Source organism: Bufo gargarizans, unplaced genomic scaffold, assembly GCF_014858855.1.
Source record: "Bufo gargarizans isolate SCDJY-AF-19 unplaced genomic scaffold, ASM1485885v1 original_scaffold_1150_pilon, whole genome shotgun sequence".
NCBI lineage: Eukaryota > Metazoa > Chordata > Amphibia > Anura > Bufonidae > Bufo > Bufo gargarizans.
In genome coordinates this window covers 131848-157267 of record NW_025334254.1, presented here as the reverse complement: position 1 = coordinate 157267, position 25420 = coordinate 131848, and the positions used below count along the sequence as shown (strand labels likewise).

Below are 25420 nucleotides of genomic sequence, written 5' to 3'. Positions count from 1 at the left end.
TGTCATTCAGGTGCCCTCCTCTCACTCATACTGTCATTCAGGTGCTCTCCTCTCACTCATACACTCATTCAGGTGCCCTCCTCTCATTCAGGTGCTCTCCTCTCACTCATGCTGTCATTCAGGTGCTCTCCTCTCACTCATGCTGTCATTCAGGTGCTCTCCTCTCACTCATGCTGTCATTCAGGTGCCCTTCTCTCATCCAGGTGCTCTCCTCTCACTCATACACTCATTCATGTGCTCTCCTCTCACTCATACACTCATTCAGGTGCTCTCATTCAGGTGCCTTACTCTCATTCAGGTGCCCTCCTCTCACTCATGCTCTCATTCAGGTGCTCTCCTCTCACTCATGCACTCATTCAGGTGCTCTCCTCTCACTCATACACTCATTCAGGTGCTCTCCTCTCACTCATACACTCATTCAGGTGCTCTCCTCTCACTCATACACTCATTCAGGTGCCCTACTCTCATTCAGGTGCCCTCCTCTCACTCATACTGTCATTCAGGTGCCCTCCTCTCACTCATACTGTCATTCAGGTGCTCTCCTCCCACTCATACACTCATTCAGGTGCCCTCCTCTCATTCAGGTGCTCTCCTCTCACTCATACTCATTCAGGTGCTCTCCTCTCACTCATACACTCATTCAGGTGCTCTCCTCTCACTCATGCTGTCATTCAGGTGCTCTCCTCTCATTCATACACTCAATCAGGTGCCCTCCTCTCAGTCATACACTCATTCAGGTGCTCTCCTCTCACTCATACTGTCATTCAGGTGCCCTCCTCTCACTCATACACTCATTCAGGTGCCCTCCTCTCACTCATACACTCATTCAGGTGCTCTCCTCTCACTCATACACTCATTCAGGTGCTCTCCTCTCACTCATACACTCATTCAGGTGCTCTCCTCTCACTCATACACTCATTCAGGTGCCCTCCTCTCACTCATACACTCATTCAGGTGCCCTCCTCTCACTCATACTGTCATTCAGGTGCTCTCCTCTCACTCATGCTGTCATTCAGGTGCTCTCCTCTCACTCATACACTCATTCAGGTGCTCTCATTCAGGTGCCCTACTCTCATTCAGGTGCTCTCCTCTCACTCATACACTCATTCAGGTGCTCTCCTCTCACTCATACACTCATTCAGGTGCTCTCCTCTCACTCATACACTCATTCAGGTGCTCTCCTCTCACTCATGCTGTCATTCAGGTGCTCTCCTCTCACTCATGCTGTCATTCAGGTGCTCTCCTCTCACTCATGCTGTCATTCAGGTGCTCTCCTCTCACTCATACACTCATTCAGGTGCTCTCCTCTCACTCATACACTCATTCAGGTGCCCTACTCTCATTCAGGTGCCCTCCTCTCACTCATACTGTCATTCAGGTGCTCTCCTCTCACTCATACACTCATTCAGGTGCCCTACTCTCATTCAGGTGCCCTCCTCTCACTGATACTGTCATTCAGGTGCCCTCCTCTCACTCATACTGTCATTCAGGTGCCCTCCTCTCACTCATACACTCATTCAGGTGCCCTCCTCTCACTCATACTGTCTTTCAGGTGCTCTCCTCTCACTCATACACTCATTCAGGTGCCCTCCTCTCATTCAGGTGCTCTCCTCTCACTCATGCTGTCATTCAGGTGCTCTCCTCTCACTCATGCTGTCATTCAGGTGCTCTCCTCTCACTCATACACTCATTCAGGTGCTCTCATTCAGGTGCCCTACTCTCATTCAGGTGCTCTCCTCTCACTCATACACTCATTCAGGTGCTCTCCTCTCACTCATGCTGTCATTCAGGTGCTCTCCTCTCACTCATGCTGTCATTCAGGTGCTCTCCTCTCACTCATACTCTCATTCAGGTGCCCTCCTCTCATTCAGGTGCTCTCCTCTCACTCATACACTCATTCAGGTGCTCTCCTCTCACTCATGCTGTCATTCAGGTGCTCTCCTCTCACTCATGCTGTCATTCAGGTGCTCTCCTCTCACTCATACTCTCATTCAGGTGCCCTCCTCTCACTCATGCTGTCATTCAGGTGCCCTCCTCTCACTCATGCACTCATTCAGGTGCTCTCCTCTCACTCATACACTCATTCAGGTGCTCTCCTCTCACTCATACACTCATTCAGGTGCTCTCCTCTCACTCATGCTGTCATTCAGGTGCTCTCCTCTCACTCATGCTGTCATTCAGGTGCTCTCCTCTCACTCATGCTGTCATTCAGGTGCTCTCCTCTCACTCATACACTCATTCAGGTGCCCTCCTCTCATTCAGGTGCTCTCCTCTCACTCATACTCATTCAGGTGCTCTCCTCTCACTCATACTGTCATTCAGGTGCCCTCCTCTCACTCATGCACTCATTCAGGTGCCCTCCTCTCATTCAGGTGCTCTCCTGTCACTCATACTCATTCAGGTGCCCTTCTCTCACTCATGCTGTCATTCAGGTGCTCTCCTCTCACTGATACACTCATTCAGGTGCTCTCCTCTCACTCATACACTCATTCAGGTGCCCTCCTCTCACTCATACACTCATTCAGGTGCCCTCCTCTCACTCATACACTCATTCAGGTGCCCTCCTCTCATTCAGGTGCTCTCCTCTCACTCATACTCTCATTCAGGTGCTCTCCTCTCACTCATACTGTCATTCAGGTGCCCTCCTCTCACTCATACTGTCATTCAGGTGCTCTCCTCTCACTCATGCTGTCATTCAGGTGCCCTCCTCTCACTCATACACTCATTCAGGTGCCCTCCTCTCATTCAGGTGCTCTCCTCTCACTCATACTGTCATTCAGGTGCCCTCCTCTCACTCATGCTGTCATTCAGGTGCCGTCCTCTCACTCATGCTGTCATTCAGGTGCTCTCCTCTCACTCATACTCTCATTCAGGTGCTCTCCTCTCACTCATGCTGTCATTCAGGTGCCCTCCTCTCACTCATACTCTCATTCAGGTGCCCTCCTCTCACTCATGCTGTCATTCAGGTGCCCTCCTCTCACTCATGCACTCATTCAGGTGCTCTCCTCTCACTCATACACTCATTCAGGTGCTCTCCTCTCACTCATACTGTCATTCAGGTGCTCTCCTCTCACTCATACTGTCATTCAGGTGCCCTCCTCTCACTCATACTCTCATTCAGGTGCTCTCCTCTCACTCATACTGTCATTCAGGTGCTCTCCTCTCACTCATACACTCATTCAGGTGCTCTCCTCTCACTCATACTGTCATTCAGGTGCTCTCCTCTCACTCATGCTGTCATTCAGGTGCTCTCCTCTCACTCATACTGTCATTCAGGTGCACTCCTCTCACTCATACTCTCATTCAGGTGCTCTCCTCTCACTCATACACTCATTCAGATGCCCTCCTCTCACTCATACACTCATTCAGGTGCCCTCCTCTCACTCATACTGTCATTCAGGTGCTCTCCTCTCACTCATACTCTCATTCAGGTGCCCTCCTCTCACTCATGCTGTCATTCAGGTGCTCTCCTCTCACTCATACTGTCATTCAGGTGCTCTCCTCTCACTCATACTGTCATTCAGGTGCTCTCCTCTCACTCATACTGTCATTCAGGTGCTCTCCTCTCACTCATACACTCATTCAGATGCCCTCCTCTCACTCATACTGTCATTCAGGTGCCCTCCTCTCACTCATACTGTCATTCAGGTGCTCTCCTCTCACTCATACACTCATTCAGATGCCCTCCTCTCACTCATACTGTCATTCAGGTGCTCTCCTCTCACTCATACTGTCATTCAGGTGCTCTCCTCTCACTCATACACTCATTCAGATGCCCTCCTCTCACTCATACTGTCATTCAGGTGCTCTCCTCTCACTCATACACTCATTCAGATGCCCTCCTCTCACTCATACACTCATTCAGGTGCCCTCCTCTCACTCATACTGTCATTCAGGTGCTCTCCTCTCACTCATACACTCATTCAGATGCCCTCCTCTCACTCATACACTCATTCAGGTGCCCTCCTCTCACTCATACTGTCATTCAGGTGCTCTCCTCTCACTCATACTCTCATTCAGGTGCCCTCCTCTCACTCATGCTGTCATTCAGGTGCTCTCCTCTCACTCATACTGTCATTCAGGTGCTCTCCTCTCACTCATACTGTCATTCAGGTGCTCTCCTCTCACTCATACTGTCATTCAGGTGCTCTCCTCTCACTCATACACTCATTCAGGTGCCCTCCTCTCACTCATACACTCATTCAGGTGCCCTCCTCTCACTCATACTGTCATTCAGGTGCCCTCCTCTCACTCATACTGTCATTCAGGTGCTCTCCTCTCACTCATACTGTCATTCAGGTGCTCTCCTCTCACTCATACACTCATTCAGGTGCTCTCCTCTCACTCATGCTGTCATTCAGGTGCTCTCCTCTCACTCATGCTGTCATTCAGGTGCTCTCCTCTCACTCATACTCTCATTCAGGTGCCCTCCTCTCACTCATGCTGTCATTCAGGTGCCCTCCTCTCACTCATGCACTCATTCAGGTGCTCTCCTCTCACTCATACACTCATTCAGGTGCTCTCCTCTCACTCATACACTCATTCAGGTGCTCTCCTCTCACTCATGCTGTCATTCAGGTGCTCTCCTCTCACTCATGCTGTCATTCAGGTGCTCTCCTCTCACTCATGCTGTCATTCAGGTGCTCTCCTCTCACTCATACACTCATTCAGGTGCCCTCCTCTCATTCAGGTGCTCTCCTCTCACTCATACTCATTCAGGTGCTCTCCTCTCACTCATACTGTCATTCAGGTGCCCTCCTCTCACTCATGCACTCATTCAGGTGCCCTCCTCTCATTCAGGTGCTCTCCTGTCACTCATGCTGTCATTCAGGTGCTCTCCTCTCACTCATACTGTCATTCAGGTGCTCTCCTCTCACTCATACTGTCATTCAGGTGCCCTCCTCTCACTCATACTCTCATTCAGGTGCCCTCCTCTCACTCATGCTGTCATTCAGGTGCTCTCCTCTCACTCATACTGTCATTCAGGTGCTCTCCTCTCACTCATACTGTCATTCAGGTGCTCTCCTCTCACTCATGCACTCATTCAGGTGCTCTCCTCTCACTCATACTGTCATTCAGGTGCCCTCCTCTCACTCATGCTGTCATTCAGGTGCTCTCCTCTCACTCATACTGTCATTCAGGTGCTCTCCTCTCACTCATACTGTCATTCAGGTGCTCTCCTCTCACTCATACTGTCATTCAGGTGCTCTCCTCTCACTCATACACTCATTCAGATGCCCTCCTCTCACTCATACACTCATTCAGATGCCCTCCTCTCACTCATACACTCATTCAGGTGCTCTCCTCTCACTCATGCTGTCATTCAGGTGCCCTCCTCTCACTCATACTGTCATTCAGGTGCTCTCGTCTCACTCATACTGTCATTCAGGTGCTCTCCTCTCACTCATACACTCATTCAGGTGCTCTCCTCTCACTCATACTGTCATTCAGGTGCCCTCCTCTTACTCATGCTGTCATTCAGGTGCTCTCCTCTCACTCATACACTCATTCAGGTGCTCTCCTCTCACTCATACTGTCATTCAGATGCTCTCCTCTCACTCATACACTCATTCAGGTGCTCTCCTCTCATTCAGGTGCTCTCCTCTCACTCATACTCTCATTCAGGTGCTCTCCTCTCACTCATGCTGTCATTCAGGTGCTCTCCTCTCACTCATACTGTCATTCAGGTGCCCTCCTCTTACTCATGCTGTCATTCAGGTGCTCTCCTCTCACTCATACACTCATTCAGGTGCTCTCCTCTCACTCATACTGTCATTCAGATGCTCTCCTCTCACTCATACTCTCATTCAGGTGCCCTCCTCTCACTCATACACTCATTCAGGTGCCCTCCTCTCACTCATACTGTCATTCAGGTGCCCTCCTCTCACTCATACTGTCATTCAGGTGCCCTCCTCTCATTCATACACTCATTCAGGTGCCCTCCTCTCACTCATACTGTCATTCAGGTGCCCTCCTCTCACTCATACACTCATTCAGGTGCTCTCCTCTCACTCATACACTCATTCAGGTGCTCTCCTCTCACTCATGCTGTCATTCAGGTGCTCTCCTCTCACTGATACACTCATTCAGGTGCCCTACTCTCATTCAGGTGCCCTCCTCTCACTCATACACTCATTCAGGTGCCCTCCTCTCACTCATACTGTCATTCAGGTGCCCTCCTCTCATTCATACACTCATTCAGGTGCTCTCCTCTCACTCATACTGTCATTCAGGTGCTCTCCTCTCACTCATGCTGTCATTCAGGTGCCCTCCTCTCACTCATACTGTCATTCAGGTGCTCTCCTCTCACTCATACACTCATTCAGGTGCTCTCCTCTCACTCATGCTGTCATTCAGGTGCTCTCCTCTCACTGATACACTCATTCAGGTGCTCTCCTCTCACTCATACTGTCATTCAGGTGCTCTCCTCTCACTCATACTCTCATTCAGGTGCCCTCCTCTCACTCATACACTCATTCAGGTGCCCTCCTCTCACTCATACTGTCAGTCAGGTGCCCTGCTCTCACTCATACACTCATTCAGGTGCTCTCCTCTCACTCATGCTGTCATTCAGGTGCTCTCCTCTCACTCATGCTGTCATTCAGGTGCTCTCCTCTCACTGATGCTGTTATTCAGATTCCCTCCTCTCACTCATACACTCATTCAGGTGCCCTCCTCTCACTCATACACTCATTCAGGTGCCCTCCTCTCACTCATACTGTCATTCAGGTGCCCTCCTCTCACTCATACACTCATTCAGGTGCTCTCCTCTCATTCTGGTGCTCTCCTCTTTCTCATTTGGGCGCTCTGCTCTCCCTCCTCTCACTCATACACTCATTCAGGTGCCCTCCTCTCATTCAGGTGCTCTCCTCTCACTCATACACTCATTCAGGTGCCCTCCTCTCATTCAGGTGCTCTCCTCTCACTCATACTGTCATTCAGGTGCTCTCCTCTCACTCATACACTCATTCAGGTGCTCACCTCTCATTCAGGTGCCCTCCTCTCACTCATACTGTCATTCAGGTGCTCTCCTCTCACTCATGCTGTCATTCAGGTGCCCTCCTCTCACTCATACACTCATTCAGGTGCTCTCCTCTCACTCATACTGTCATTCAGGTGCTCTCCTCTCACTCATACACTCATTCAGGTGCCCTCCTCTCACTCATACTGTCATTCAGGTGCCCTCCTCTCACTCATGCTCTCATTCAGGTGCCCTCCTCTCACTCATACACTCATTCAGGTGCCCTCCTCTCACTCATGCTGTCATTCAGGTGCCCTCCTCTCACTCATACTGTCATTCAGGTGCTCTCCTCTCACTCATACACTCATTCAGGTGCTCACCTCTCATTCAGGTGCTCTCCTCTCATTCAGGTGCCCTCCTCTCACTCATACTGTCATTCAGGTGCTCTCCTCTCACTCATGCTGTCATTCAGGTGCCCTCCTCTCACTCATACTGTCATTCAGGTGCTCTCCTCTCACTCATACACTCATTCAGGTGCTCACCTCTCATTCAGGTGCTCTCCTCTCATTCAGGTGCCCTCCTCTCACTCATACTGTCATTCAGGTGCTCTCCTCTCACTCATGCTGTCATTCAGGTGCTCTCCTCTCACTCATGCTGTCATTCAGGTGCTCTCCTCTCACTCATGCACTCATTCAGGTGCCCTCCTCTCACTCATACACTCATTCAGGTGCTCTCCTCTCACTCATGCACTCATTCAGGTGCTCTCCTCTCACTCATACTGTCATTCAGGTGCTCTCCTCTCACTCATACTGTCATTCAGGTGCTCTCCTCTCACTCATGCTGTCATTCAGGTGCCCTCCTCTCACTCATACTGTCATTCAGGTGCTCTCCTCTCACTCATACACTCATTCAGGTGCTCACCTCTCATTCAGGTGCTCTCCTCTCATTCAGGTGCCCTCCTCTCACTCATGCTGTCATTCAGGTGCCCTCCTCTCACTCATACACTCATTCAGGTGCTCACCTCTCATTCAGGTGCTCTCCTCTCATTCAGGTGCCCTCCTCTCACTCATACTGTCATTCAGGTGCTCTCCTCTCACTCATGCTGTCATTCAGGTGCTCTCCTCTCACTCATACTGTCATTCAGGTGCTCTCCTCTCACTCATACACTCATTCAGGTGCTCTCCTCTCACTCATACACTCATTCAGGTGCTCACCTCTCATTCAGGTGCTCTCCTCTCATTCAGGTGCCCTCCTCTCACTCATACACTCATTCAGGTGCCCTCCTCTCACTCATACACTCATTCAGGTGCTCTCCTCTTTCTCATTTGGGCGCTCTGCTCTCCCTCCTCTCACCCATGCTGTCATTCAGGTACTTTTGCCTTGAGTAGACACCTACCCGTACATTGCATATCTTATCCAGTAACTTAGGCCAATGGCGTTATCTGGACTGTGAGAGGGTGTACTTACAGGACCTTCACAGGACATGTTTAGCATGGCTACAGCTCTACACAATGTACTGTAGAGAGGAGACATTTGCTGCTTCTGCTGTCCTTAGTGATACTTCTAGCACATACTAGTGTCCCTACAGGTGGTAGTCCTGGTAGGCTCCAGAGGTCTGTGCTCAGATACAGGTTACAGATGAGGACTGCACACACTTCTATGGTAGCAGCTGTTGTCGGTGGTCAGACAGTGGTCTCGGTAGCAATGCTACTATAACCTGATGTAGTGGAGGTGTATACAGACGAGGACTGGTGAGAGAGGACTGGGATGAAGAGCTCACATTCAGCTAATCCCTGGAGAAGAATGGGAAATACTGCTGTGGTGATAGCTAAGGGTGTAGGCTGCAGGTTGGATGGGTAGTTTGGGCAGAGAGGCGATGATGGTGGCTCATCTGCAAGGTAAGAGAGTGTGAGAGCCAGGAGGTGAGTCAGGAGTTATAGGATCCTCTGTATGAACATCACCCTGAAGTCTCCTTACATGTGCCTGGTGAATCAGACATTGACAGCTGCTGCCCTTGGGGTGTTCTAGAATGATTGTAGGATGTCATGTGGCTGGAAGCTCTTGTCCTCCTGACACATTATGGAGCAGATTCACTAAACCTTTCCAAGCTGTAAATTTAGACCAACAGTGAAATATAACTATTGACCTGTATGGGTGTATGACCCGTCCTGGTGATCTGTATGGGTGTATGACCCGTCCTGGTGATCTGTATGGGTGTATGACCCGTCCTGGTGATCTGTATGGGTGTATGACCCGTCCTGGTGATCTGTATGGGTGTATGACCCGTCCTGGTGATCTGTATGGGTGTATGACCCGTCCTGGTGATCTGTATGGGTGTATGACCCGTCCTGGTGATCTGTATGGGTTTCGGACCCGTCCTGGTGATCTGTATGGATTTCGGACCCGTCCTGGTGATCTGTATGGGTGTATGACCCGTCCTGGTGATCTGTATGGGTGTATGACCCGTCCTGGTGATCTGTATGGGTGTATGACCCGTCCTGGTGATCTGTATGGGTGTATGACCCGTCCTGGTGATCTGTATGGGTTTCGGACCCGTCCTGGTGATCTGTATGGGTTTCGGACCCGTCCTGGTGATCTGTATGGGTTTCGGACCCGTCCTGGTGATCTGTATGGGTTTCGGACCCGTCCTGGTGATCTGTATGGGTGTATGACCCGTCCTGGTGATCTGTATGGGTGTATGACCCGTCCTGGTGATCTGTATGGGTGTATGACCCGTCCTGGTGATCTGTATGGGTGTATGACCCGTCCTGGTGATCTGTATGGGTGTAGGACCCGTCCTGGTGATCTGTATGGGTGTAGGACCCGTCCTGGTGATCTGTATGGGTGTAGGACCCGTCCTGGTGATCTGTATGGGTGTAGGACCCGTCCTGTGATCTGTATGGGTGCAGGACCCGTCCTGTGATCTGTATGGGTGCAGGACCCGTCCTGTGATCTGTATGGGTGTAGTACCCGTCCTGTGATCTGTATGGGTGTAGGACCCGTCCTGTGATCTGTATGGGTGTAGGACCCGTCCTGTGATCTGTATGGGTGTAGGACCCGTCCTGGTGATCTATATGGGTGTAACATGTCCCAATCTACCCATGTATGTCCCGTCCTAATCTATGTGAGCATGCCTTGTTGATCTACACATGTATGTCCCATCCCAATGATCTACCCTACACACCCGCCGATCAGTTGTTCTGCAGTAACTTCTACACTAGTACTACACAGCAGCGGCCATTGTGTGGTGGTTACTGCAGCACTGCTCCCATTGAAGTGAATGGTAACCAGTTCTGCCCAGTACGCAATGGAGGGAGCTACACAGAACAGCTGATTAGTCGGATGCCGGATGTCAGATCCCCACCAAGCAGATAGTGATGGCCTATCCTGAGCAGTGTACCCCCTTCAAGGGTTTGGAATGATTCAATGCTTCCAATCGAAAGAACCTGCCACATCTAAACCAGGCCAGCTCGTTCCCAAAGACGGCCACATCTGAGGGTTGTATTCCGACATTATGACACAGACGTCATAAGTGGGTGTCTGACATGGTTTACGGGCAGCACTCCACATCAGCAGGGCCTACCTGTGCAGAGGGGAATTCTGCAGGATCCGGAGAGAAAGGCTGATCCCCTGGAATAACAGGGAAGTGAAATATTTGGGTCATAGGGTCTGACAATCGCGTCTACAAGGGTGTCATAATTGGGAAGCCCTGTGATATAAGTTAAGATTGGACAACATAAAACTTTCCAGAACCCTAGGGTGCAGAAGAACCTGCCTTTCCAGCCTAACCAGGAGCACAGTGTCACGGATCAGCGGGTGTGAACCCACTGTGCCACTGACTGGCTATACTCTGGAGGGGCATGTTTAAGCAACTACCTGGTTTTCACTAGAGCCTCAGATGGTGAGGATAGACTTGAGCCGTTAGGGTAGTTGCCAGGGGCTACTCTAGAGCAATCCCTGAGTCACTGGCAGCTGGTCCGGGTGGACCAGGAGGTACATGAGTAGGTACCAGAAGTATAAGCGTAGTCAGGCGGGCAGAGATGTTACCAGGAGCAACGGTGCAGGATCGAAGGATAAGGTAGAGACGTGGTCAGATAGGCAATAGGTCAGGGCAGGCAGCACAGGTACAGGTCAGGTAATCCAGATCAGCAACAGGAGAGACAAAGCAAGCAGGCAGGGATCAGACGATAAGCAGAGTCCAAGAACGAAGTATAAATCAGGAGCACACGAGAGTATGAGGAACTAGCAAACTCAAGGACCTTGACACTGAGGCATCTGGGAAGAGGGCTGAGCCACTTATATATGTGCAGGAGGGCTAGGATTGGTCAGCGAGGTCACCTGACCTAACCCACACAGCCCGGGAAGTGATGCACTCCGCCCTTAGAGCAGTGTAACCCGAAACCAGCCGACCTCATGCTGTATCCAGGGCTGAGTGGAAGCTGTGGAGCGGAATCCTCAAAAGCAACAACACCTACAGAACAGAGCCCGGGGCCGCAGCGGTGAAATGGGAAGCACTGGCCACAGGTCACCGCTGAGCGCGGCACCCGGGACCGCAGCGATAAGCGGGGGAACAGCGGCGTACAGCAGCCACTGTTACACACAGAACCCAGCTTCTGAATAGTCCTGGAGCTCATACATGGGGGAATAAGGAGAACATATAGAATTTTAGGGATAAAGATAATTCAGGTCATTCTCGAAACAGGTAATCTCTTCTATTTTCTGCCAGCCTGGAAGATAAGTGGAAAACTGTGGAAATCCTGTAAAGGTCTGAATGCCCAAAGCGGTAAACTGGGTGACCTATTGCAAGAAGAGCAAGGAAATGTGGGTAGTACACAGCACTTATCCCAGTTTTTTAGGCCAGATTACAGTCCATACTCATTAATAAATCTAAGTCCAGCAATTATGGATAAGGTATTTATATGATGGGTCAAAAGGTAAGTAGTATTCAAGTCCAGCTAAGGAATTAACCCTTATAAAGAAAATTATACTTTTAATAATTATACAAAAATGAGGTACACTGTTATCCTAATGTAAGTAAATCCACAAGAAGGCTGGGTAAGCTAGTTATGGGTGGGGAGACTCTCCCTATATACTCACCCTGAAGCTATACCCTCTGCCCGGGGACGGCCCCTAATGGTGGGGACTCCCTGTCCTCGAGCCTTGGCCTCCTATAACACCCTAATGTTGTGTAAGCTGGTAGTTTAGAGCCTAAAAGTGGATTCCTACATGGACAGACGGACAAGACAAACACAAAAAAGTGCCCAATGTATACAGCCCTGATGATGGACTAACAACAAGAGGTACATGGTGCACTTAACTAACTACTAAAAGACACCCTACTATGATAGTATTTGATATCACAAACAAATTATACAGCGAACCCCAACGCGTTTCCTCCGCGGTGTGGGGTCATCAGGGGGGGAATGAGTCTATATATTTAAATAGATGATAAAACAAAAATAGAAATAGAACGGACGGGGACCCATATTATAATGAGGTCTCCGTAAGACGGGTGTTGATCACCGTTCAAGGTACAATGGTGTCAATTCACATACAATAATTAATTAAAATGGACCAGATGATAATCCTAGGAGGAGGCAGATCAAGTATCGCATCCCCGGATTGTGCAAACACAAGGGCTCAAGGTAGGTTTCTGTGGAAAGACAGACGTATATACATGTATTTGTGCAGTAAAACCAACACTAGCTATTAAATAGCTGAGGAGTAACCACCACCAAATAAAACCCCAGAAAAGGAGATAGCGCACTGTGTCCGGGGGGGACTTGGTGTATATCTGAATGCAGTATATACCGCAATAGAGCCACACAGGTCATGGACCAACATAGTGTCCTGAGTGATCTAAATAATAAATAAAAAATACCCTAATCCTTTCCCTTTGAATATCCTTTTCTATCAGCCACTGTCTGATCGCTTTAACGCTCTTGGATGCATCTCTAGGATCTATCAAAGCATATGGGAGACAGGAAGTCAGTTGCGGTCCAACGACCGGATGTACGATGCGTTCCGGGACTAACTGATTTGCATCATTATCTCACCTAACCGGAGGTCCTGCCGGAAGCTGGCGCTCTATCGTGCGTTCCAGTGTGGAACGCACGCCCATACTGTCTGTCCTGTAAGTGGTAGCCACAATCTGGTCCATGTGGTAGCCACCTGGGACCAATTAGGATGACGCTTATAAGGTGGGGACCCTAGGAGGATCAATATTGGAGGAAGCGCCGCAACAGGCCCTGACTGTGAGTACTCTCTGGACACTTTTGGCCACAAGGTCAGGCTATACCTATGTTTTGATGTACGTCTTCTGTCATATAGGTGATCGTAGTCAACAAGCCATCTATTTCTGACAGGTGTCTACCTAATGAGTGACGTATCTGAGGTAGTTCTGTTTTTATACCTTTGGGTTCCGAAAGGTGGTGGTCCCAAGTGTTGGTTTTTCTGTGCATATACCAGCAAATCTATATGTTTTCATGTTTCAGCTGCACTTATCAAATACACGTGGATGCTCGTCCTGTTGGACACCACAAAATCTATGTTGGTCCATGACCTGTGTGGCTCTATTGCGGTATATACTGCATTCAGATATACACCAAGTCCCCCCCGGGCACAGTGCGCTATCTCCTTTTCTGGGGTTTTATTTGGTGGTGGTTACTCCTCAGCTATTTAATAGCTAGTGTTGGTTTTACTGCACAAATACATGTATATACATCTTTCTTTCCACAGAAACCTACCTTGAGTCCTTGTGTTTGCACAATCCGGGGATGCGATACTTGATCTGCCTCCTCCTCCTCCTCCTCCTCCTCCGCCTCCTCCTAGGATTATCATCTGGTCCATTTTAATTAATTATTGTATGTGAATTGACACCATTGTACCTTGAACGGTGATCAACACCCGTCTTACGGAGACCTCATTATAATATGGGTCCCGTCCGTTCTATTTCTGTTTTTGTTTTATCATCTATTTAAATATATAGACTCATTCCCCCCCTGATGACCCCACACCGCGGGGAAAACGCGTTGGGGTTCGCCGTATAATTTGTTTGTGATCAAATACTATCATAGTAGGGTGTCTTTTAGTAGTTAGTTAAGTGCACCATGTACCTCTTGTTGTTAGTCCATCATCAGGGCTGTATACATTGGGCACTTTTTTGTGTTTGTCTTGTCCGTCTGTCCATGTAGGAATCCACATTTAGGCTCTAAACTACCAGCTTACACAAAATGAGGGTGTTATAGGAGTTGCTAGCCAAGGCTCGAGGACAGGGAGTCCCCACCATTAGGGGCCGTCCCCGGGCAGAGGGTATAGCTTCAGGGTGTGTATATAGGGAGAGTCTCCCCACCCATAACTAGCTTACCCAGCCTTCTTGTGGATTTACTTACATTAGGATAACAGTGTACCTCATTTTTGTATAATTATTAAAAGTATAATTATCTTTATAAGGGTTAATTCCCTAGCTGGACTAGCATAGTCATTAAAAACCCTAGGACATCGAGACCCCCACATCTGCATAGACAGAAATATGATCCTGCAATGTGCCAGATATAAATCATGCACCATGAGTACGAAATATGGGCCGTCAATGGATCCACAGCAATAGCATAGAACATGGGGGGCAGAGGACACCCCTGTCAAGTTCTTCTACCCAACCTGAAGCTATCGGAAACATACCTGTTAATCCTAACCTAGTGGCAGGGTTAGCATACAATAGTTGTTCCCATTTCATGAAATTTAACAAACCTCATCCTACACATCGCAGCTCATCAAAAGGACTACAAAATCAACAGGCATCCAAGGCTAAGATAACCCTCCCGTCTCCAATATTATGGCTTGTGTGAATGGCAATCACAAGATATCTCAGATGAGGGTTGTGAGACTTCCCAAGAATGAACCCACGTCAGAGCAAATTTGTTCAGTCACCCCTCCAGTACTGACCCCTGTGGTACCCCACTAGTGACAGTGACCCCTCCAGTACTGACCCCTGTGGTACCCCACTAGTGACAGTGACCCCTCCAGTACTGACCCCTGAGGTACCCCACTAGTGACAGTGACCCCTCCAGTACTGACCCCTGTGGTACCCCACTAGTGACAGTGACCCCTCCAGTACTGACCCCTGAGGTACCCCACTAGTGACAGTGACCCCTCCAGTACTGACCCCTGTGGTACCCCACTAGTGACAGTGACCCCTCCAGTACTGACCCCTGAGGTACCCCACTAGTGACAGTGACCCCTCCAGTACTGACCCCTGTGGTACTCCACTAGTGACAGTGACCCCTCCAATACTGACCCGAGGTACTCCACTAGTGACAGTGACCCCTCCAATACTGACCCCTGAGGTACCCCACTAGTGACAGTGACCCCTCCAGTACTGACCCCTGAGGTACCCCACTAGTAACAGTGACCCCTCCAGTACTGACCCCTGTGGTACCCCACTAGTGACAGTGACCCCTCCAGTACTGACCCCTGTGGTACCCCACTAGTGACAGTGACCCCTCCAGTACTGACCCCTGAGGTACCCCACTAGTGACAGTGACCCCTCCAGTACTGACCCCTGTGGTACCCCACTAGTGACAGTGACCCCTCCAGCACTGACCCCTGAGGTAACCCACTAGTGACAGTGACCCCTCCAGTACTGACCCCTGTGGTACTCCACTAGTGACAGTGACCCCTCCAATACTGACCCCTGTGGTACTCCACTAGTGACAGTGACCCCTCCAATACTGACCCGAGGTACCCCACTAGTGACAGTGACCCCTCCAATACTGACCCCTGTGGTACTCCACTAGTGACAGTGACCCCTCCAATACTGACCCGAGGTACTCCGCTAGTGACAGTGACCCCTCCAGTACTGACCCCTGTGGTACCACACTAGTGACGGTGACCTCTCCAGTACTGACCCCTTAAGTACCCCACTAGTGACAGTGACCCAATCTGAGTGTGTACCATTAATAACCACCCTCTGTTTTCTATCACTGAGCCAGTTACTTACCCACATACAGACGTTTTCTCCCAGTCCGAGCATTCTCATTTTATATGCTAACCTTTTATTCGGTACAGTGTCAAATGCTTTGGAGAATTCCAGATATATGACATCCATTGATTTACCGCTGTCAAGTCTAGAACTTCCCTCCTGATAGAAACCGATTAAATTCGTTTGGCATGACCGATCCCTCATGAAGCCGTGCTGATATGGCGTTATTTGCTTATTTTCATTGAGGTCCTCCAAGATAGCATCTCTCAGAAAACCTTCAGTTTACTCACGACAGATGTTAAACTTACCGGCCTATAGTTTCCGGGCTCTGTTTTTGGACCCTTTTTGAATATTGGCACCACATTTTCTATGCACCAATCGTGTGGAACGTCCCTGTCAGTATAGAGTCTGCAAATATCAGAAATAAGGGTCTGGCTATGACATTACTTAATCTTAGGATACGGCAGTGTTTGCCATCTGGTCCCGGCAATTTGCCTATTTTCATCTTTTTAGGACGCTGCTGTACTTCTTCCTGGGTCAGACAGGACACTTTTAATGGGGAATTTACTCTTACATTCTGCATTTCATCTGACAGTTTATTTTCCTCAGTGAATACAGTGCAGAAGAACATATATAATAGCTTTGTTTCTCCTCATCGCCCTAGATCTCCATAATGCAGTGAGTTCAGGTCCAGTTGTTCGAGAAACGTGGCCTTTTCTCTAATATTTTGGTTGGGTTAATGAGACCACATAGAAGCGCATTTGTGATCTGTACACATGACGCAGTGCCTGCGGGCTTTTCCAGAGCCTCGAGTGCTGTTAGGGTTCTTGGTGGCTCCCTGTTGTGGCACCCACTTGACAGAGATGCCATGAAGTTGGTAAGTGGCTTTACAGTTTCATCAGAACCAATACCAAGACCCTCTTGATTCCACAATGTGCTAAGCAGATCAATGACTTGGACATGTGGCTTCTGCTATGAATTATGAGCCCTCACACTGCCCTTGTTTGGGTTCGCACATATTAAGATCAACACATCACCCCCTGATTGACTTGATCTTCCATCTTGGTGGACAAGCTTTACCTTACCCTTGCATGTGAGGTTAATTCATATGATCTTGCCCATCGTAATAGCTACTGGAGGTCATGGCTCTGCAAAACCTCTTTACAGCTCTATTCTGGGTGGTTTACTTGGAAGTCGCTCTTGTGATGCCAGGCTCTCAGGGCATGTACTTGATGGCCTGGTTCTCACTGTAGATCAGCATTAAAGGTCTGGTATGTTTTGTCAAGACTCCTGGTATACAACATGGCTAGTGTTTTATTCCACTTGTTCCCTTTGCTCTTTAGCCTTGATCTCTCATTATTTCACTGCAACTTCTCCAAAGTACTCTTCCTGAGATGAAATACAAGTTCACTTCCCCATCACTGCGTCCATGGGGCCGAGCTGACACAATAATTGTGTTTGCTTCCTCCAGAAACCACACAGCAGCTTAGGGTTGAGAAGCTTGTGCTGGGACCATATGTCCTATACTCCAGTTGCAGCCAGAGCTGCAGTCCTGATATGACATTCTTCTGATCTCCCTGTAGGCCTTTCTCATGTACTGAGCTCCCATAATGCACTGTGTGTGGGTGGAGGACGTGCCATGTTCTTACTGTGTAGATTCAGCCACTATGTGAATGTTCATTTCCTCTTTCTGGAGTTGAGGCCACCATCAACTCATTCTTTATGGCTGCACACGTGTGCTCACTCCCAGTACAAACCATCTCTTCATGCATCTAGAAATTGGCGACAGTTCAGTATTATAAGCTGACTACACCAGTTCTGGAGATCAGGGCAGTTTAGTATTTTGAGCTGATGACACTAGGTTTACAGATCATATATGGTCCACTATTATGACCCAATCACATCAGGTCTGGAGATCAGGGATGGTGGCAATATTACAAGCTGATTAAACCACGTCTGGAGATCAGAGATAGTTTCAGTATTGTGAGTTGATCATGCGAGATCTGAAGATCAGGGATGGTTTCAGTATTACGAGCTGATCATACCAGGTCTGAAGATCAGGGACAAGATCATTATAAAGAGCTGATCACAACCGTCTGGAGATCAGGGATGGTTTTAGTATTATGAGCTGATCACACCAAGTCTGGATATCAGGGAATGCTTCAGTATTATGAGCTGATCACACCTGTCTGGAGATCATGGTTGGTTTCAGTATTATGAGCTGATCACACCTGTCTGGAGATCAGGGATGGCTTCAGTATTACAAGCTGATCATACCAGGTCTGGAGATCAGAGATGGCTTCAGTATTACGAGCTTATCACACCGGGTCTGGAGAACAGGGATGGCTTCATCAGTTTTGGAGATTGGGGATGGTTTCAGTACTACGAGCTGATCATATCAGGTCTGGATATCACAAATGGTTTCAGTATTACAAGGTGATCACATCAGGTATGGAAATTGGGGATAGTTTCAGTATTATGAGCTGATGTCACGGCTGAGGATGGAGAAAACCCTCAGTCGTGCGATGCCAGAAGATGTTAGGCTGCTCGGCCAGGACGACAGGATTAGGGAGCAGGTCACCTCCTACAGCGTCCCTAACCTGACCCTAACTCCTAGCTGCATGGGCCGACCTTGAAGGTAGGAGGGCCCATGCTCAGGAACCTCGGATCCCTAACTCACCCTCCGACCGGTCCCTGAACTAGGAGTCAAGGTAAGACGGCCTGTTCCTTCTGGACACGGAGGAACAGGGGTCTCACTGGCCAAGCTACAAGGAATGGGGAAACACATACAACATACAGATATGACAGGCGAACAACTAGTTCCACACGTACCTGTCACAGCCACGCTGACTGGAACCCATGCATGCACTACTAATGTCCACAGAACAACTAGAGGACACAGCACACATAACACACAGGTAACCAGGACATCCGTAGTTGCAAATAAACACAGACAAAGGAAAACATCAACTGAACATCGAGACATAAACTTCACAGATAAACCTATGACCACAAGGGTGGCCCCCACTGGCAGATGTAAATACCAGGAGAGTGTCTCCAGCAAAGCATGGCTGAAGCACCCCTCTGACCTGCACTATACACTAAGGCTTTATAGGCCCAAGTAGTCACACCCACATAGAGACACACCCAGTGTTCACACACACAGAAGGGAATTAACCCTTCCAACACCAGGGAAGGGAAGACAGCAACTTAAAGGGGAATACACACAAATAAACCCCGTGCACACCAAACAAGGGAAGTGCACACATACAAACCAAGTTGCCAAGTACAACCGCATGCACTTACAGCAAGCTGCCTAACAACAGCTCAGGCTGCAACAGTACAACATAACTTGTTGCCCGCGGCAACCACAAGTGAGGCAGCACACTAGCGGCCCTCACCTGTGGTTGAACACCTACATACAAACTGCAGGCAACAGCATGCGGTTCAAGAGTCACGACCATGACCATGGCCATGACAGCTGATCACACCAGGTCTGGAGATCAGGGATGGTTTCAGTATTATGAGCTGATCACATCGGGTCTGGAGATCGGGGATGGCTTCAGTATTATGAGCTGATCACACAGGGTCTGGAGATCAGGGATGGCTTCAGTATTACGAGCTGATCACACCGGGTCTGGAGAACAGGGATGGCTTCAGTATTATGAGTTGATCACATCAGTTCTGGAGATTGGGGATGGTTTCAGTATTACGAGCTGATCACACCAGGTGTGGAGATCAAGGATGGCTGTAGGTTCTTTACCCTTCTTAAAGGGCCTGTCCAGTCTTCTGTATATGGCATATATGGGCAACCTAGTGTTATCTCACAAGTCACACATGTGTAGCACCATCGGGGATGGCTTCAGTATTATGAGCTGATCACACCGGGTCTGGAGAACAGGGATGGCTTCAGTATTACGAGCTGATCACACCGGGTCTGGAGATCAGGGATGGCTTCAGTATTATGAGTTGATCACATCAGTTCTGGAGATTGGGGATGGTTTCAGTATTACGAGCTGATCACATCGGGTCTGGAGATCGGGGATGGCTTCAGTATTATGAGCTGATCACACCAGGTCTGGAGATCAGGGATGGCTTCAGTATTACGAGTTGATCATACCAGGTCTGGAGATCAAAAATGGTTGATTGGGGATGGTTTCAGTATTACGAGCTGATCACATCGGGTCTGGAGATCGGGGATGGCTTCAGTATTATGAGCTGATCACACCAGGTCTGGAGATCAGGGATGGTTTCAGTATTATGAGCTGATCACATCGGGTCTGGAGATCGGGGATGGCTTCAGTATTATGAGCTGATCACACCGGGTCTGGAGATCAGGGATGGCTTCAGTATTACGAGCTGATCACACCGGGTCTGGAGAACAGGGATGGCTTCAGTATTATGAGTTGATCACATCAGTTCTGGAGATTGGGGATGGTTTCAGTATTACGAGCTGATCACATCGGGTCTGGAGATCGGGGATGGCTTCAGTATTATGAGCTGATCACACCAGGTCTGGAGATCAGGGATGGCTTCAGTATTACGAGTTGATCATACCAGGTCTGGAGATCAAAAATGGTTTCAGTATTACAAGATGATCACACCAGGTGTGGAGATCAAGGATGGCTGTAGGTTCTTTACCCTTCTTAAAGGGCCTGTCCAGTCTTCTGTATATGGCATATATGGGCAACCTAGTGTTATCTCACAAGTCACACATGTGTAGCACCATCTAACCGTCTCTTGTGTCTTTTGTGACAGAAGTGGAAGAGATGCTATATGGTCTTGTATCCGGACTCTCAGTTTGGGGTGGCTCGACTAGAGATCTATGACTGGAAGGATGGCACATTGACTGGAGAGAAGATATACGCCCGACGTGCCGCTGACCGGAAGGTTATACGACTGTCAGAATGTATCCATGTGGCCCCAGCCCCAACAGAGAATGGCCACAAAGAAAACATGGCAGCATTCATCATAGAGACAAGCGACAAGACCATGGTGCTCTCCACAGAGCGCCTGCAGTGCGAGGAATGGGTGCAGAGGCTAAGCGAAATCGCCTTCATGGTGAGTACCAGTGTCAAGGTGGATTTAGATCGGCCGATTGTCAGGAAGGAAGTGTTCTATCCGGTCAGTCGGCTGCTCGATCAGTGAGGGAGACCACGCATTAACATGAAGCGATCTCCTGTCTATGCACTATATGTACAGTGCTGCCCATAATTATTCATACCTCTGGCAAATTTTGACTTAAAGGAAATGACATCGGTGTCTCCCAGAAGATAATCAGACGATGTACAAGAGGCATTATTATTGTGGGGAAAAAACATTTCTCAGCTTTTATTTACATTTGAGCAAAAAGTGTCCAGTCCAAAATTATTCATCCCCTTCTCAATAATAAATAGAAAAGCCTTTATTGGCCATTACAGCGATCAGACGCTTCCTATAATTGCAGAGCAGCTTTTTGCAGGTCTCCAGGTATTTCTGCCCATTCATCTTTAGCAATGAGCTCCAAATCTTTCCGGTTGGAGGGTCTTCTCGCCATCACCCTGATCTTTAGCTCCTTCCACAGATTCTCAATTGGATTCCAGTCTGGACTCTGGCCGGGCCTCTCCAAAACGTTAATGTTGTTGTCTGCTGCCCATTTCTTCGCCACTTTTGCTGTGTGTTTTGGGTCATTGTCCTGCTGAAATGTCCATTGGTGCCCAAGGCCACGTTTCTCTGCAGACGGCCTGATGTTGTCGGTGAGAATCCTCATGTATTGCTCTTTTTCATGGTGCTGTTTACTGTGATTATGTTCCCTGGTCCATTGGCTGAAAAACACCCCCAAAGCATTAGGTTCCCACCACCATGTTTGACAGTGGGAATGGTGTTCTTTCGGTTGAAGGCTTCTCCTTTTTTACGCCAAATGAAGGAAACATCATTGTGACCAAACAATTCAATTTTTGTTTAATCTGACCATAACACAGAAGGCCAGAAGTCGTCTTCTTTGTCTAGATCAGCTTTTGCAAAGGCCAAGCAAGCTTTTGTCTGCCTTATCTGGAGAAGTGGCGTCCTCCTTGGTCTGCAGTGTCCGTGGGATTGTCTGCCTTATCTGGAGAAGTGGCGTCCTCCTTGGTCTGCAGTGTCCGTGGGATTGTCTGCCTTATCTGGAGAAGTGGCGTCCTCCTTGGTCTGCAGTGTCCGTTGGATTGTCTGCCTTGGGACATTGCCACCAGCAGAGCCCAGATTCACCAGGATGGCCTTGGTGGGGATCCTTGGATTCTAACTATCCTCCTGGCAGCACAGAGGTTACTTTTGGCTTCTGACCACGTCCTCTGAGATTTTCCACAGTGCGAAACATCTTGTATTTTTTGCTCAAATGTAAATAAAAGCTGAGGAATGTTTTTTTTCCACAATAATGCCTCTTGTACATCGTCTTATTATCTTTTGGGAGACACAGATGTCATTTGCCATCAAAAAATTACTCGCTGGTTGAATAAAAGTAACTTTAAGTCAAAATTTGCCAGGGCTATGAATAATTATGGGCAGCACTGCATGTGTCGTCTGACGTCTGTGCGCTATATGTATGTGTCGTCTGACGTCTGTGCACTATATGTATGTGTCGTCTGATGTCTGTGCACTATATGTATGTGTCATCTGCAGACGTCTGTGCACTATATGTAGGTGTCATCTGCAGACGTCTGTGCACTATATGTATGTGTCGCCTGCAGACGTCTGTGCACTATATGTATGTGTTGCCTGCAGACGTTTGTGCACTATATGTATGTGTCGTCTGACATCTGTGCACTATATGTATGTGTCGTCTGACGTTTGTGCACTATATGTATGTGTCGTCTGACGTTTGTGCACTATATGTATGTGTCGCCTGCAGACGTCTGTGCACTATATGTATGTGTCGTCTGCAGACATCTGTGCACTATATGTATGTGTCGTCTGCAGACATCTGTGCACTATATGTATGTGTTGTCTGACATCTGTGCACTATATGTATGTGTCGTCTGACATCTGTGCACTATATGTATGTGTCGCCTGCAGACGTCTGTGCACTATATGTATGTGTCGCCTGCAGACGTCTGTGCACTATATGTATGTGTCATCTGCAGACGTCTGTGCACTATATGTATGTGTCGCCTGCAGACGTCTGTGCACTATATGTATGTGTCGTCTGCAGACGTCTGTGCACTATATGTATGTGTCGCCTGCAGACGTCTGTGCACTATATGTATGTGTCGCCTGCAGACGTCTGTGCACTATATGTATGTGTCATCTGCAGACGTCTGTGCACTATATGTATGTGTCGTCTGCAGACGTCTGTGCACTATATGTATGTGTCGCCTGCAGACGTCTGTGCACTATATGTATGTGTCGCCTGCAGACGTCTGTGCACTATATGTATGTGTCATCTGCAGACGTCTGTGCACTATATGTATGTGTCGTCTGCAGACGTCTGTGCACTATATGTATGTGTCGTCTGACATCTGTGCACTATATGTATGTGTCGTCTGACCTCTGTGCACTATATGTATGTGTCGTCTGACAACTGGGCACGATATGTATGTGTCATCTGCAGACGTCTGTGCACTATATGTATGTGTCGCCTGCAGACGTCTGTGCACTATATGTATGTGTCGCCTGCAGACGTCTGTGCACTATATGTATGTGTCGTCTGCAGACGTCTGTGCACTATATGTATGTGTCGCCTGCAGACGTCTGTGCACTATATGTATGTGTCGTCTGCAGACGTCTGTGCACTATATGTATGTGTCGCCTGCAGACGTCTGTGCACTATATGTATGTGTCGCCTGCAGACGTCTGTGCACTATATGTATGTGTCGTCTGCAGACGTCTGTGCACTATATGTATGTGTCGTCTGCAGACGTCTGTGCACTATATGTATGTGTCGCCTGCAGACGTCTGTGCACTATATGTATGTGTCGTCTGACGTCTGTGCACTATCTGTATGTGTCGTCTGACGTCTGTGCGCTATATGTATGTGTTGCCTGCAGACGTCTGTGCACTATATGTATGTGTCGTCTGCAGACGTCTGTGCACTATATGTATGTGTCGCCTGCAGACGTCTGTGCACTATATGTATGTGTCGCCTGCAGACGTCTGTGCACTATATGTATGTGTCATCTGCAGACGTCTGTGCACTATATGTATGTGTCGCCTGCAGACGTCTGTGCACTATCTGTATGTGTCATCTGCAGACGTCTGTGCACTATATGTATGTGTCGCCTGCAGACGTCTGTGCACTATATGTATGTGTCGCCTGCAGACGTCTGTTCACTATATGTATGTGTCGCCTGCAGACGTCTGTGCACTATATGTATGTGTCATCTGCAGACGTCTGTGCACTATATGTATGTGTTGTCTGACGTCTGTGCACTATATGTATGTGTCTTCTGACGTCTGTGCACTGTATGTATGTGTCGCCTGCAGACGTCTGTGCACTATATGTATGTGTCGTCTGCAGACGTCTGTGCACTATATGTATGTGTCGCCTGCAGACGTCTGTGCACTATATGTATGTGTCGTCTGCAGACGTCTGTGCACTATATGTATGTGTTGTCTGACGTCTGTGCACTATATGTATGTGTCTTCTGACGTCTGTGCGCTATATGTGTATGTCGTCTGCAGACGTCTGTGCACTATATGTATGTGTCGCCTGCAGACGTCTGTGCACTATATGTATGTGTCGCCTGCAGACGTCTGTGCACTATATGTATGTGTCGTCTGACATCTGTGCACTATATGTATGTGTTGTCTGACGTCTGTGCACTATATGTATGTGTCGTCTGCAGACGTCTGTGCACTATATGTATGTGTCGTCTGATGTCTGTGCACTATATGTATGTGTCGTCTGACGTCTGTGCACTATATGTATGTGTTGTCTGACGTCTGTGCACTATATGTATGTGTCGTCTGCAGACGTCTGTGCACTATATGTATGTGTCGTCTGATGTCTGTGCACTATATGTATGTGTCGTCTGCAGACGTCTGTGCACTATATGTATGTGTCATCTGCAGACGTCTGTGCACTATATGTATGTGTCGCCTGCAGACGTCTGTGCACTATATGTATGTGTCGTCTGCAGACGTCTGTGCACTATATGTATGTGTCGTCTGACGTCTGTGCACAATATGTATGTGTCGTCTGCAGACGTTTGTGCACTATATGTATGTGTTGTCTGACATCTGTGCACTATATGTATGTGTCGTCTGCAGACGTTTGTGCACTATATGTATGTGTCGTCTGCAGACGTTTGTGCACTATATGTATGTGTCGTCTGACATCTGTGCACTATATGTATGTGTCGTCTGACATCTGTGCACTATATGTATGTGTCGTCTGACGTTTGTGCACTATATGTATGTGTCGTCTGCAGACATCTGTGAACTAGATGTATGTGTCGTCTGCAGACGTCTGTGCACTATATGTATGTGTCGTCTGCAGACGTCTGTGCACTATATGTATGTGTCGT

General features: G+C 48.5%; 1 protein-coding gene across 2 annotated transcripts in view; it reads left to right on the top strand.

Annotated features, from left to right (window-relative positions):
- LOC122923005 (docking protein 1-like) overlaps positions 1–25420 on the top strand; it is a 54933-nt gene that overhangs the window by 6169 nt on the left and 23344 nt on the right. The window contains exon 2 of one of the 2 annotated variants that reach the window (XM_044273794.1): positions 20700–21002. The exons of the other annotated variant lie outside the window; for it this stretch is intronic. Coding sequence (XP_044129729.1) covers positions 20700–21002 — 303 coding nt within the window. The remainder of the gene's footprint in view (positions 1–20699; positions 21003–25420) is intronic. 2 annotated transcript variants of the gene reach the window in all.